Genomic DNA, 14,983 nt, shown 5'->3' with positions numbered 1-14,983 from the left:
ACTATGATGTTTGCTGATGACATTGTGATCTGTAGGGAGCAGGTTGAGGAGGACCCTGGAGAGGTGGAGATATGCTCTAGAGAGGAGAGGAATGAAGGTCAGTAGGAACAAGACAGAATACATGTGTGTAAGTGAGAGGGAGGTCAGTGGAATGGTGAGGATGCAAGGAGTAGAGTTGGCGAAGGTGGATGAGTTTAAATACTTGGGATCAACAGTACAGAGTAATGGGAATTGTGGAAGACAGGTGAAAAAAAGAGTGCAGGCATGGTGGAATGGGTGGAGAAGAGTGTCAGGAGTAATTTGTGACAGACGGATATCAGCAAGAGTGAAAGGGAAGGTCTACAGGACGGTAGTAAGACCAGCTATGTTATATGGGTTGGAGACGGTGGCACTGACCAGAAAGCAGGAGACAGAGCTGGAGGTGGCAGAGTTAAAGATAGTAAGATTTGCATTGGGTGTGACAAGGATGGACAGGATTAGAAATGAGTGCATTAGAGGGTCAGCTCAGGTTGGACGGTTATGAGACAAAGTCAGAGAGGAGAGATTGTGTTGGTTTGGACATGTGCAGAGGAGAGATGCTGAGTATATTGGGAGAAGGATGCTAAGGATAGAGCTGCCAGGCAAGAGAAAAAGAGGAAGGCCTAAGAGAAGGTTTATGGATGTGGTGAGAGAGGACATGCAGGTGATGGGTGTAACAGCACAAGATGCAGAGGACAGAAAGATATGGAAGAAGATGATCCACTGTGGCAACCCCTAATGGGAGCAGCCAAAAAAAGAAGAAGAGGGTATGCTTGAGACTCTGTTGCCAAATTATTTATCTTGTGACCCATCATTCTTTGCCATAGTGACTGGCCACTTTTCTACCTCTTAGCAGTACAGTCAGTCTGTCTTAGCAAGGAGTAGGACTTAATTCAAGTTATAACAAAAACACAATTTTATAAATTTGATGAAGGTGACTACTGTTGTATGCCCATTTAGTTACTAAAGTATTTATTTGAAATTATCTGTTGGTATAAATCTTGGATCCTACTATGTAAAACAGTACCATGTTTAATACTGAGATTAAAGCCCTAAATACGTCTTCAAATAAAAATCTGTGTGGAACTTTGCGTTTAACATCAGATCTGTGTTATGACTCTGGCACTTTGTCAGCCATGCAGTATGGAATCAAATACCACATGCAGAATGATGATTGACAAGACATTTTGCAGTGATCTATAGTATTCACTGAGCCACCACAGTTGCAGCCACCTTCTATTTGCTGAAATATATTAAAATATGTAAAACATGTAAATAATTGTAAGACTAAAACTTATGTATTTCCTGAAATGTTTTTTTTATTTATTTGCTGAAAAGTAACTTTTAGTGGGAAAACAAATTAAATTTGAATACATTTTAGCATGGTATATATTGTTTTACTTACAGACTTTTATTGCTGAATTGTTTTAAAACTATATAGGTCAGGCTGAAATATCAATTAATCTATGTATTATCTATAGCCAACAAACCCCCTAAATGAACAAGGCAGAACTACCTTTCACAGAATATGAAAATAATTCATAGATGAAAAAACAATGTCAAATTTACTAAGAATCAGCAAAACAACTTAATGGTAAGAAAAATTTTACAAATAATGGAATCAAATAATTCAGAGAGAATAAACAGTGAACAATGAATGAAATGGGCAACAGAGACAAAAAGCATGCGATGATATAGACAAAGAGAGAGCTATAATTCATGGAATATCCACTTGGTTGGAAGGATAGAAAAACAATGTAAAGTTTACTTTAAATTAGCTATTTTTCTTAGTCAGAACAGTAAGGGAAAACTTACAAATAATGGAATCCCAAATTTTTTAGAAAATAAACAATAACTGCAAACAATGTATTTTGTGAAAAGTGGAGTTTTTCTTTTTTAATCATAGTGGGGTTCCCTCATTTGTAAACTTCCAACACCAAATGAAAATTATAATATGAAAATAAAATTATATTGTATTATATTATATATTTTATAGGTGACAAACCAAAATAGTAGTATGGTATCTGTCCTGTGTCTGCTGATCTACGGCTATTACAAGCCCAGTTCTAATGGTTAAATATACTGAGTATGTACCAAATTGTCACCTGAAAAGGGTTCAGAATTATTAACCGAGAACAAATTTACAAGTTAACATGGATAAGAGATGCATTTCTTAAAAAAAACAGCTAACAAAATTTGCAAAAGCCAGTTAAAAACTTTTAAAGTGACTTGAGAATAAAACAGAATTAATATACTGTACTGGGAAATGGAGGCCATAATACAAGAAACTTTGACCATAGTACTTGACAAAAATGCTTTGGAGACATGAACCTGTATTCCTTGAAATAAACGATAAATTAGGAAAGAAAATGTTTCAATCGAGCACTCCCAAGTTAATCTGTTAGCATCCTCATCATGGTTTAAATAATCACATGAAGGGCAAAGAGAGTAATATGCAGACTTATTAAACCTTTATGTTCAGCAATATAAGGTGTTACCTCATGATTAAACTATAACCTCTGTTCAAACACTACACCTCATGCTTTGATGGACCCTCTTGTTTGCAATTGCACTGTCTTTATTTGTGGTTCCTAATATGTAATATAAAAAGTCTGAAACTTAAAAGATCTTTGAGTGCTCTAAAATTTCTGGAAACTGAAAATAACTTTCATTTTTCTTCACGTGCACATGTAAGAACTACAAGCCAGATGTCAAAACAAGCTTTTTAATTAAATTCATGATCTTTATAATTAAGTCATGCAGGTTCACTTAGCCCTAAGATCAACAGGAAGTATGTATCATGGTGTTAGGCATGGTTATGTCTGTCTTGAAGTAAAAAAAATATTTTAGTAGAATTATAGGAAAACCAAATTATAAAACAGAAAAGGACAATGTTAAATAATAAATATTTTAAGCTGTACAAAAACAACCTCTTTACTGACTAAATCTGCTTTGGGTTCTCATGATCAGAGTGAAGAGACATTCAGCTATACACACAACATCAATTAACACAGTAAATATTCAATGGAAAACAAGTATCATTTTTACTTTTAAAAATAAGAAAAAAAAACAAAACAGCCATGGCACTCACTGCGCAACATGTCATTATATGCATTATCGGCAATGGAATAGATGTGAGGTGGGGCCTCTGATCGCCGCTTCCCTTTGTAAGCAGCAACAACAGGAGCTGTATAGACTGGAAGCCACTTATAGGGGTTTACAGTTACACAAAACAGCCCTGAATAGGTCTGTAAAGACAAAAACAAACATTTCAGTGTTTAAAACCCAAGCTGAGTAGTCCAAAGTAAAGATTCCACAGGATTGCAACTTTCAGAGCAGTCCAAAAAACAAAGCTTGCTTACAAAACTTGTAAATTTCATAAAAGAATAGTAAAGCACAAATGGATGCTTATCTGCACTGAAGCAGCACTGGGCAAAAAGGACTATGGAGCAAGCAGGGAATCTAGGATTGTGGCATGATTGCTACAGAGCAGTAGCATTACTGAGATTTAGGTCTACCTATCTTTCTTTGGTTTACCATTTGACACACATCTTACTTTAAAATGTAATACTGTATAGTATTGTAACAATTTTGTTTGTTTTAATTGATCCATACTAATAAAAGACTAAATGTAGCACGAGGGTACAGTATCTGAGTTCACCTGGATTTTTCCCAGGTACTTTGGTTTACTTCCACATTCTAAAAACACGAACAATTGCTAATTGGTGCAATCAGCCAATAATAATAAAAAACGATCACATGGATTATAACATTGAACAATGGCTGTTAAAGTCACTGAGCTAGCACTTCATCCCCCATTATCTCTGTTTATGCTAATCTAACAGAAATTATTATGTTAACCAAAATGAAATTGGTCTATTATACTGTGTGTTCAGTCTAATGTTTGTCTTAATGTATGGAAAAAAAAATTTATTTGAAAGAACACTCATCTTCATTGATAACACTACATTATATCAATAAAGTAAATCATAATCACTTGACCGTACTAAAATGTTTACAAATTTAAATTGTTTAAATATATGCACATGCAAAATGAAACACTTTCTGTCATGTCGCAAGTTATAACTTGGTAAACCAAACCATTATAAGGATAGGAGTGGGATCTTTAAAAAAAAGACGGTGATGGTGTACGAAGGGTCTGAAAGAAAACTAACTTGATATAAATTGTAGTATTGATTTCTAGTTCCAATGTTGGGAGAAATCTCTGCCATGTTTTTGGTCATATACTATTGCAGTCCTTATAGATTTTTTTTCTGCAGGATTTTCTCTGCATGTCTGTTTATTTCTGCATTAATCTACAGCAGAAGGTTATTTCTGTCCATAAAGCAAATGAGTTAAATGCCTTCCATTCTTTCTCCATTGTTGGCTTGTAATATATCCCAACAGATAAGTGCAGACTGGAGTCACAATATCATCATCTTCTTCCTATGCAGTACTAATGTGTTCAGTAGACATGTTTTGCTATGCAGACTCAGGTTGCAAGTCAGCAACTCCTAAAGTATCATCTGGAGATCCAATTATATATAACATTAATAGCTACAAACAGATCGCTCAGTTTAGCACTTTTTATACAATCAAAATTAGGAGTCAAGGCTCCATGTTTTCTTTTTGACACTATTGTTACACTAAAGACATAAAAAAGATCAATGTTAATTAATATCATTGTTGAATGTGTGCTTTTTCTGTTAACCAATGACACTTGGATATAGTTGTAGGTTTGTGTGCTTTTCACATGAAAATCTTGAGAGAGAAAAAAAATTGTATGCCAGTCTGTGATATGGCCACTGTTAACATCAGTTTGATAGTGACAAGAGAATAGAGTGGAAATGTTTGGGGGTTTGTGTGCCTCATTCAGGGGAGCTAAGATGGCTCTCCAGTATTTTGCAGCATAATTTTTCATTTCTATCACAAAAGCAATAATCATATTCTGCAACTTGTTTTGAGAGATTCACAGACACAAATGTGTTAACAGTGTAAATTACACATGTGCAATATTTAACTAAATGTTACAAATACTGTCATAATACTTGATGAGTTACATAGATTACAATGCTTTTTAGGATTTTTTTGACATTTTATTTATTTCAAAATTTATGTTATTTATTGTTTTCATTCTTTTGGTATCACCATCTTTTTTGTGATCAAATATTTATTGGTAAAATGAAAAGGAATATAGATTATGTTTGTTTCACCTCATATTTTGCATCCAAAGATGCTTAGTCATTACAGCATTTTGCTGCACAAATATCAATTGATGATGTATTTGACTCTGCTTATTTAAGAGCCAGAGTTACAGCAGAACTCTGTATTTTACTTATATGGTAAAAGATAGGCTCCTATCTAAAGGAAGAAAGTGTTTCAAATTATCAACCAAGTACTCAGACTAAGGCTTCTGGTTCATCCTCTAAAAAAATGTCTGATTATTAAACCCTTACTTGTCTGGACTATAATTTTTTGGAACTTTCAAGTCTCTTATCAGTTCAGAAACTAAGTATTTGGGTTTTTTTTATCTGCTGCAGTTTACAAACAATAACATGTGTGATAAAACTGTGAGATGTATTATAAAATATCAGTAGGTAGGTACTCTTGATAATCACTAAAGCAAGGCTGATAAAATTTTCACAAAAACAGTTTCTTCATATTTTATGTATTAGTAATAGCCAGTCCATCATGGTAAAAAAAGTCAACACATTACTTAATGAAAAAAAAAAAAAATACAACACTCAAAATATAAGACAAAATAACAGGACATGTTAGTGTACAGGTTTTTAAAAAATGATGATGGAACCTACTTTTTTAGGTTACTACTTTGAGGTTTTGGATAATTACACCAATCATGAATGTTATATAATCTTTTTGTTTATCCACCAATGTGTAAGAATTATGATTGCAGTATATATTTAAGAATTTTCTAACTTTTATTTATTCAAGAAACAGTACTAATTATGGCTCAGGTCGGAACAAGTAGACCTTATTTAATCATTCTTAGGTTTTTAAAGTCCTCAGTCCTTTTTTAGAGGTTGCTTATGGATGTTTAAAGAAAAACTTACATAGATCATCCAGTTGCTGTATCGCCGTTTAAGATTTTGAAGCACTGAGGCCTCATTGAGATGAGTGAGCATGGCCATGTCTTCTATCATATCAAACTTGGGAGGATTCATAAGCTGAACATCATCTTCCTTCACAGTGAAAGTCTTACAGAAAAAAAGATTCCTCATTAGAAAAATATACAAATATAAGACCTACATCAAAAATCATTATGTATATTTACTAAGCCAACCAAGAAGATGTTTCCTGAATATAACATTTAGAGTACATTAAATAACATAATATTCTCAAACCTGCTTAACTTATGGTGGATGACTATCCCAGCAAACAATAGGTGCAAGGCCTGAAACAGTCAAGGACAGGGCACAAGTCCACTTAAGGACCCACTCACACACACCCACACAGGGCCAATTTAGATTGAACAATTAAACTATAAATATTTGAAGCACTAGACACTGTACCACCATGACTCCATGGAGTACATTTATAGTTTAATTTTATATTAATGAATCTTTGCATATATGTTAAATGCATACATTTCATGGAGGAACAAGCAAGAAAAAAGATAAAACCAACCATTTGTTATTTTTATTCACATTAGTAATGCATGTTCAATCAACAACCTACTGAAATGCACAATTTCTGTTTTCAAAGGCCACTGTGGTTTAACTAGACTAAAATTTTAGCTGGAGGTGAAAATGAATAACAACACAAGAAAAAGTCTTAATTTTAAAGATACTTAAAACTAGAACAATTAACAGAGAAAGGTTATCCTCAGTAAACCTATATAATTGTGATTATAAGTTCTCTATTTAAGGTTTAGAGTCTAACCTAGAAGGACCTACACTTCATGGATCACCAATCCATTACAACTCTACACTCCCTAAAATTTAGCATATATGTATTTCCAATGTGAGAGAAAAGGGCATGCAAACATGGTGAGAATATACAAACTCCACAGAGTCTGCTTTGGAAATTTAACCAAGACAACTGTAGAAACCACTGCATAACTTTACAGACCCCAGTGGTTACAAGTCCAGTTGTTATTGCTTGTTATTATTTCCATTTTGCACTTTTCACGAGCCATATTATCACAAATCACTTTGTAATGCAACACATGCCATAGTGCAAATAAAAGCATCAATTTGCATCTGCAGTCATGTGAAAATGTAAGTGCACCCTTATTTCAGCTTTATACCCTTCCACATAAGGAGACAATCATCTAATCCATAGAACATCCTAATTTCAGTTCAATAAAACTCAGATGTTAAAAAAGACATAACATATTTTACTTTGACATTATTTATTCAACAAAAATAAAGCCAATGTGCACAGGTCATGACTGAATATACAAGAACGGTCTTACTGATTCTGAATCATTAAAGAAGACAATTAGAGGCGGGTGCTGCATGATTTGGTGACAGTCAGGAAGTGCTACTGTGCCAAAGACAAACCACATCTGCAGTAAACTCACAGAGGTCTTTTCTCATAAATCTGAGAATAGTTATAACATTTACAACTTTTAAAAATAGGTAGATATTATAGTGAGACTACATAGTTTGTAGTTAAACAAACAAACTGAATGGTCTCCTCTCAATTACGAACATTTGTATTGTCTTATGTTCTTAATTGAATAGGTAAAAAACAAATCTGTTTTAGAACTGCCAAGTCAAATTCCAGACTTCATTCCAATTGAGGTTCTGTGGTGAGACCTTAAGTAAGCTGCACATAGATTAATGCCCTTCAAACATCAATCAATTGAAGTAATGCTTTAAAGAGAGTAGACGAAAGTTTCTCTAATATGATGTGAGACACTGATAAGCTTAAAAAGAAAATGATTAGTTCCACAAAAGGTGGTTCTACAAGCTACTGAATCATGTTATGTATCTTCATTTTCACATATGGCTTATGAATTTTGCTTATTTCTTATTGAATAAAATATAACAAAATAAAAAAATATCTTGTTTGTCACTTGAAGATCTAAATGCAGAATTTGGTGAGGACAAGAGGTTTGTTAGTTTTCCACTGATACATAAAATCATTGAAGTGAAAGAAGATGTATATACTTTTTCAATAACATGATAAAAGTGTGTAGGACAAAAGAGCACTTACAAAAGAATGCTGTGACAAATGCTTGGAAGAAAAATGCGCACAGCTAGTAAAGGGACACTATACTGTGAAATGTATTGCACCATGAACACAACTTGAAAAAAGTCTAAAAGCAGCATCCAGGGGCACCGATTCCAAGGGCCTCTGAATGACAGAGACCCTCAAAAATACTCAGAAACACCAAACCGCCAGGTAATCATGGCTTTCCTTTTTAAAGCACTCATGACACAGCAACTTAGAAAGCTGTTGAACAGCCATGATGCTTCCATATGGTTTTCTGTAAATCATGAAATGCTGTTTCTGGCAGTAAACATTGCAAGGACCTGGCCCCAGCCTACCAATATGTGCTTCTGCCTGCTAGCCGCTACAGTATCCAAAAGCAGCAATCATGTCATTGCAAGGCACAAAATAATCCATCCATCCATCCATTATCCAACCTGCTGAATCCTAACACAGGGTCACGGCGGTCTGCTGGAGCCAATCCCAGCCAACATAGGGCACAAGGCAGGAACCGATCCCAGGCAGGGTGCCAACCCACCGCAGCACAAAATGATGCTTTACTAATTTTACACATTTTTCCTCCTTGCATTTGTCACAGTGCTTTTTGTTGACTCTCATTTATTGACATTCTTTTGTCCTGTACATTTTTGTCATGGCGCCAGCTTTTTCACAAGATTGTACATATGAACAGTTAATTTGTCACCCTTCTTAATCATCTGGGTAAATAAGACAGGTGCAGGTTCTTATCTATATTTTTCAGATAAAGTATGTTTTGCTAAAGTCTAATATATAAAGAAGAGTGGTAATAAACCTCTTATCAAACACCAATGACTTATTAAAAACTTAAAATAACTTGAAACTTGCACTACCACCATGACAAAAGAATACTAACCACTCAGAAATGGAATGGGGTTTCTCAGGCTGTAACTCTACCTGCACTCGCTGTTGCTGGGATATGGCCCAACATTCATGAAAAATGGAAAATATAAGATAAAACCTGATATTAACATCTACTGACATTTTATGAATAATTATGGAAATTATGATTTACTTTCAATCTTTTCATTAATTGATTCACTGTCCCATTGTGAACTAATTCATTACAGTTCAACATTTTTATAAATCAGTATATAGTATTTGTATGAAAATGCATATCCATTCAGAATCAAAGAGCCTTGGAACATTACATTTGGCAAGAGATGTTTTTTCATGGTGGAAAATGACTTTATTATTTTCCAAGTGTTATTTGAGAATAAGGATAGTTGTAATTTGTGTAACCTTTAAAATGTTTTTAACATGCATACTGTCCTCAGATTATTGCCAGTTAGTACACTTTTTGTATTAGTTAAATACCAAGTATCATATAATTTTTATTCACCCAATTTTTTCCTATTAACAATTTTAGCAGGACTTACTCTTCCATCAGCAGTTTCCACGGTGACTTTGCCACCAACATTTTCTTTGATTTCTATTTCTACATAGGCCTCCTTTTCATCTGGAACCCAGGCCCTCTTCTTCCCTGTATATATATATATATATATATAAAAAGTAAACGAGGAACATGATGAAATAAAGCAATGCTTCATTTTATGACTGACACTCTTTCAAATTTCCAGAGTCTGCTACATATATGATGATACAAACAATTTAATCTTAATAGATAATGACTAATAAATGCATGGTACCTATTTCTCTTAACATCCAGTACTGTCTCCAGAATGCTGTATGCTTTGGACAATACTAAATTTGAATAAATAGAATATATGGATTGGATTGTTTGAAAGCTACATATTTAGCAAACAAGATAAACTGTATTAATACAATTGCCATAGCCATTCCACTTTGCTGTCTTCACCTTTAAGACTGTAGCTTGTAATATTTTATGTAATATAGGAGACTTGAAAATTTGATTTTATTTTTGATAACAATTAATGCCCCGTCAGCTGAATTATGAATGCAAACTATACCAAAGCAGTATATATATATATATATATATATATATATATATATATATATATATATATATCCATCCATCCATCCATTTTCCAACCCGCTGAATCCGAACACAGGGTCACGGGGATCTGCTGGAGCCAATCCCAGCCAACACAGGGCACAAGGCAGGAACCAATCCTGGGCAGGGTGCCAACCCACCGCAGGACACATACAAACACACCCACACACCAAGCATACACTAGGGCCAATTTAGAATCGCCAATCCACCTAACCTGCATGTCTTTGGACTGTGGGAGGAAACCGGAGCGCCCGGAGGAAACCCACGCAGACACGGGGAGAACATGCAAACTCCACGCAGGGAGGACCCGGGAAGCGAACCCAGGTCCCCAGATCTCTCAACTGCGAGGCAGCAGCGCTACCCACTGCGCCACCGTGCCGCCCTATATATATATATATATATACCAAATGGGCATAACCAGGGAGGCCATGGGCAAGATAGAGTAAAATTACAATTAAAAGTTTTAGAACTACATTTGCAGGCATTTGACTAAACTCATAAAGATCATTAAGGCTTCCAAGGAAAGCATAGATAAAATAATAAGAATGGTTAAAGTCTGTGAGCATAAGCAACAGCTGTTTACAAGGCCAAGCTTGATGCGGTTAGCATTAAAAACAGTATGTGTGGGAAATTCCATGCATGGAACTGAGCTATAATTTCATGTAGGCTCCCCTAACAGTACTACTGACAGGTATAAAAACGAAATATAATCCAGTAGCATATCATATAATATATATCATATATAAAGCATTCTCAAAGAAAGAAAGAAAATTTGTTTATAATTTATAAAATATTGTTGAGGCGGCATAAGCAGAATATTATAATAAAGTTCAACGTTAAATCAGTGTCGCCTGCACATGGTACAATGAAATGATTACTTGTGCAATCTCTCAGATTATGTCTCTATTATAGTAAGAATTATCAATATCTTATACATGCCTGTACTGTTATACCTGTTATATTGTAGATATCCAGCGACCATGCGTAAGAAAGAAAGAAAGAAAGAAAGAAAGGTTGTTAATTTTGAAAGCTGTTAATGCCACTGTCCGTGAAGCAGGCGTATGTTAGCACCCTTAGGCCTGCTGACACCTTGACCCATTTGTAACCCATTTAGGTTTTACGTGCTGATTAACCAAAGTTATTTATTCGATCCAACCTCACATGGACCATGCACAATTCTCTTTCTAAATGAGTAAGGAACAGTCAACATCCTAAGGCAGGGTTACGCCAGTGTAACGTACCGTCGAATGGAAGAGTCTGAAGAACGAGCAGCTCCTTGTCGCTCTTCCTCAGGTATGAGGCAGCCTCCCCAAACTCGGACATATCCAGCATCGACATGGCGAGTGATCTGGGAGGGCTTGCGCAGACTGGGCTCAAGATGGCAGACCGCTAGGCTCTGTGATAATACAAAAGAAAGTGACAACAACATGACCAGTAATTGAAAAAATTGCACATTTAGGAGGAACAGTTTTGCGGGAGTGTTTGTTTAGTGTGAGCGTCGAACGGCGCAGGCCGAGCGAGTGGTACGCTGCTAACATTAAAAGCCGCGGATTCTGTACGAAGAGGCGCCACGTGCGGAGCGTCCGCTCGGCTATTTAGTGCCCACCTGTCATCTCTACCACGTTGGCACTGGAGCGGAGCGTCGTCAACCGGACTATAGGCTATAAGAAAGACACTGTAGACACACAGATAACACTTCTGTGATTTAGCAGACGTTTTAATGTTAAAATCCTGAACAGGTCAGTTAAGAAGAGGAAACATTCACGAAGCGCTAAACTTTGTTCAACCGCATACCCGTCGGAGAATTAAGTGATGCGAAAAAAGGTATGCAAATACGATTGTGCGTGAATGAAAGAAAAGGTAGAGGAACGGTAGTGATGTAGTGACGATGTTAGTCTTAAAACTGTTAGATTGAATTGGTGAGGTTTTGTCCATTTCGTAGTCCTTTTTATGGATTCAAAAGGCGTCATAAAATTTTGTTTTTCGGAGTTTTCTGCATACGTAATAACCATGTGCAGCTACTGATCATTTACCGTTATCTATCGCATATTTTTCAAGTTATTTGTTTGCAGAGTAAGTAAGCACCGAATCTTCAAAGAGGTTAAAGGTAGACAAAAAAAAAACCTGAATTATGTAATTTTGTATTTAACTCACTGACAATGAACGTCTGCCAGAGCAATCAGCATCCTCGTCTAATACGCCAGAAGGAAACTGTTTTGGTTTTTCAAGTACCAGTTAACACACCATTGTGTTTCATAATATATTTTTCAGTTTAGAATCCATACAGTTCAACATATTTCTTTTCCATCTTGAAGTGCACATCTAATACTTCAATAAAATTCAATACACGTCTTTACCAATGGTAAGTGTGCAAGATGAAACAAAAATACCATTGTTCAACCCTTACGTTTGCTTAACCTTCAGGATCATTTTTGACCATTTTTCCTTTACAGTCAAAGCCTTCAGCAGTGTACATCTGTTCACAAGTTTATTTGGTAACAACTAAATAGTTGGCTTGATCCTTAAGCATATTTCATAGCATTCAAGTAGTACACTTTCTTGTTCAACCTTATGGAAGAAAGTTCGGATTTAAAAACGTTTGCAGAATTTCAAAATGTATTTCTCTTTTCATTTGGTTTTATTTCTTCATCTTTACAAACGAATTAGACTAAAATTTGAAATTCAATTTAAAAAAAACAAAAACTGGAGTTTCTTTTGTGAAAAATAACAATATAACACGCATTGAAAAATAAAGTAATATTAAATTTTAACTCATTAAAAACTAAGGCATTGCTATAACAACAAAGCAAAATAATAATAATGAATGCAAATGTGTTCATTTTATTTTTTTCACTTTAAATTTTGAAATAAAAAAAAATCCAACTGTTTTTGTGCAAGGTTCTGCACAAAAATACAGTTGACAGCAAATTTACATTTAAAATAGAAATGTTGATATAAAAAATGTATACACATGTTAAATGAATCAGCCAGCGTCCCAAATAAAGAAAAAAATGAAGCTTTGTTAGTAGGAGGTACACACATGCAGACAGGGTAATACCAACCTTGAACAAAGTGTAGACTGGTTCATTAGGGCAACTCGTTTGCTTTTATTGTGTCTCTCAAGGTCAGGGTGAGGGGAGATATGTCAGAAATGCCAGTGTGTCATGTCCTCCTTTGCTCATTGGTGCTGTGTCTGTGCCTAGAATTACACAAAAGGCAAGCAGCATTTTTACCTCCCACCCTTGCACCCTCCCCACTCTCTAGCAAACTTAAGTTATTTTTGTATCACCAATTTTAATAGTGATTGGAGTCATACCTGATAAACTCAATTTTAAGAAAAATGCTAGTGAAATATAGATGAATGTATTTCTCAATAAAACCTTATATTACAAGGCAATTGATGCCTAAGTATTTTCATATTATCTATATGCATTTTTCCAAGGCCCATAACTGGAATGGGCATTGAGGCACTTGCTTTTTTAGCACAAGAAAGTCAGAAGTTTCACTATACTGTTACAAAGAAATTATTCTTTGAGCAAAAAGAAGGATACAACTGTTTAAATTGTAATCTACATGCTTTGGTGGTGTGCTATGAAGTTGAGGATATTATGTGTAAATCAACATTTACTTTATCAATATAACTTGAGACCGGGTAATATTATTAGGGAGTGACTTGTATACATTACCAAGTCAAAACCTGATAACCACCACAAGTCACTTCATCTATACATTTTTGACTGTTCTAAACTAAGAAATGACTTGGCTCCATAAAGAATAAACAATAAATCTTATTGATATCCATTTATTTTTTGCAGTAAAAAATCAGATAAAACAAAAAATGAAAAAGGAACCAATTTACACGCAAAAAAAGGAAGTAACATTTTTGAAAGTGTGATGTTACAACAGCCAGTGGAAACAATTGATATAAATGTTGTTTGTTATAGTGAATAACGAAATATTTACTCCTAAAATAGGTGCAATTAACATTAAAATCGATCATACCGTTAACAATATCATGACTTCAGACGGTTCCCTAAATAGACTAAATATATCTATAAAAATAGATCAAATGCAAGAAGGTGTCTTTTATATGCACACCTTGCTACTGCGTTAAAAAATGAAAAGCATGGATGTTGTATTTGTTATTAGCAAAAGAAACGAATAGCAGCATGTAATATATGAACACTTTGTATTGCTTTTAAATGTCAGTCTAAATTTATGGTTCGCCAAATGTAATATTGAAAAGTAATACAAGGTAAGGAAAAAACCTGCAATCTAGAAGCCATCAAATAATTTTCTTCACTTTGCTAAATAGAAGGGTGTTGACTTTATAATTGTTTGGACATTAAAATAGGCTGTAAAAAAATGAAAATTGTTCTGATACTACCTTTTTGCATATTTATTAGAATATGTATTTACTTACCTAAGCCATTCTGTTGCCTAGTCCTTTGGAGTCCCCTTTTTTTAAAGATTACTGACCTTGTCTATAACAAAAGAGAAGATAAATGACCTTGTGTGTGGATTTCAGTGTCCCAAAATAGACAAGAATAAAACTCTGCTGCTAATTGCCAACATTCCTTTCAGAGACAGGCCACTGCTGGCGAGAAGTCCATTGTTAAAGAGGTATCACCCTCCTGCTAGCCCTAGCTGCAACCACACAGAAGTAAAACTACCCTGATACAAGTGTTCACTAAAGAGTACAGCTTTCTTTAAGTTGTAGTTACAAAATAACTATAAACTGTTAATATTCAGTTTGTAAAAGACAATTCCGATATC

At 34.8% G+C, this 14,983-nt stretch overlaps 1 protein-coding gene across 2 annotated transcripts in view; it reads right to left on the bottom strand.

Moving 5' to 3' along the window:
• The window catches only part of LOC114659240 (myosin-7-like), a 53,991-nt gene extending 39,224 nt beyond the window's left edge, over positions 1-14,767 (bottom strand). The window contains exons 1-6 of one of the 2 annotated variants that reach the window (XM_051933279.1): positions 14,631-14,767; positions 13,270-13,406; positions 11,449-11,603; positions 9,612-9,715; positions 6,090-6,233; positions 3,110-3,266 (exon numbers count right to left, since the gene is read on the bottom strand). In XM_051933279.1, the coding sequence (XP_051789239.1) occupies positions 3,110-3,266; positions 6,090-6,233; positions 9,612-9,715; positions 11,449-11,545 (502 nt within the window). In that variant the 5' untranslated portion in view covers positions 11,546-11,603; positions 13,270-13,406; positions 14,631-14,767. The remainder of the gene's footprint in view (positions 1-3,109; positions 3,267-6,089; positions 6,234-9,611; positions 9,716-11,448; positions 11,604-13,269; positions 13,407-14,630) is intronic. The other variant, XM_051933280.1, reaches the window with a different exon arrangement.
• Positions 14,768-14,983: the final 216 nt, after the last annotated feature.

The sequence above is a fragment of the Erpetoichthys calabaricus genome, chromosome 10 (genome assembly GCF_900747795.2).
Source record: "Erpetoichthys calabaricus chromosome 10, fErpCal1.3, whole genome shotgun sequence".
NCBI lineage: Eukaryota > Metazoa > Chordata > Cladistia > Polypteriformes > Polypteridae > Erpetoichthys > Erpetoichthys calabaricus.
The sequence above is the reverse complement of the archived record's forward strand: the minus strand, read 5'-3'. Positions and strand labels throughout refer to the sequence as shown.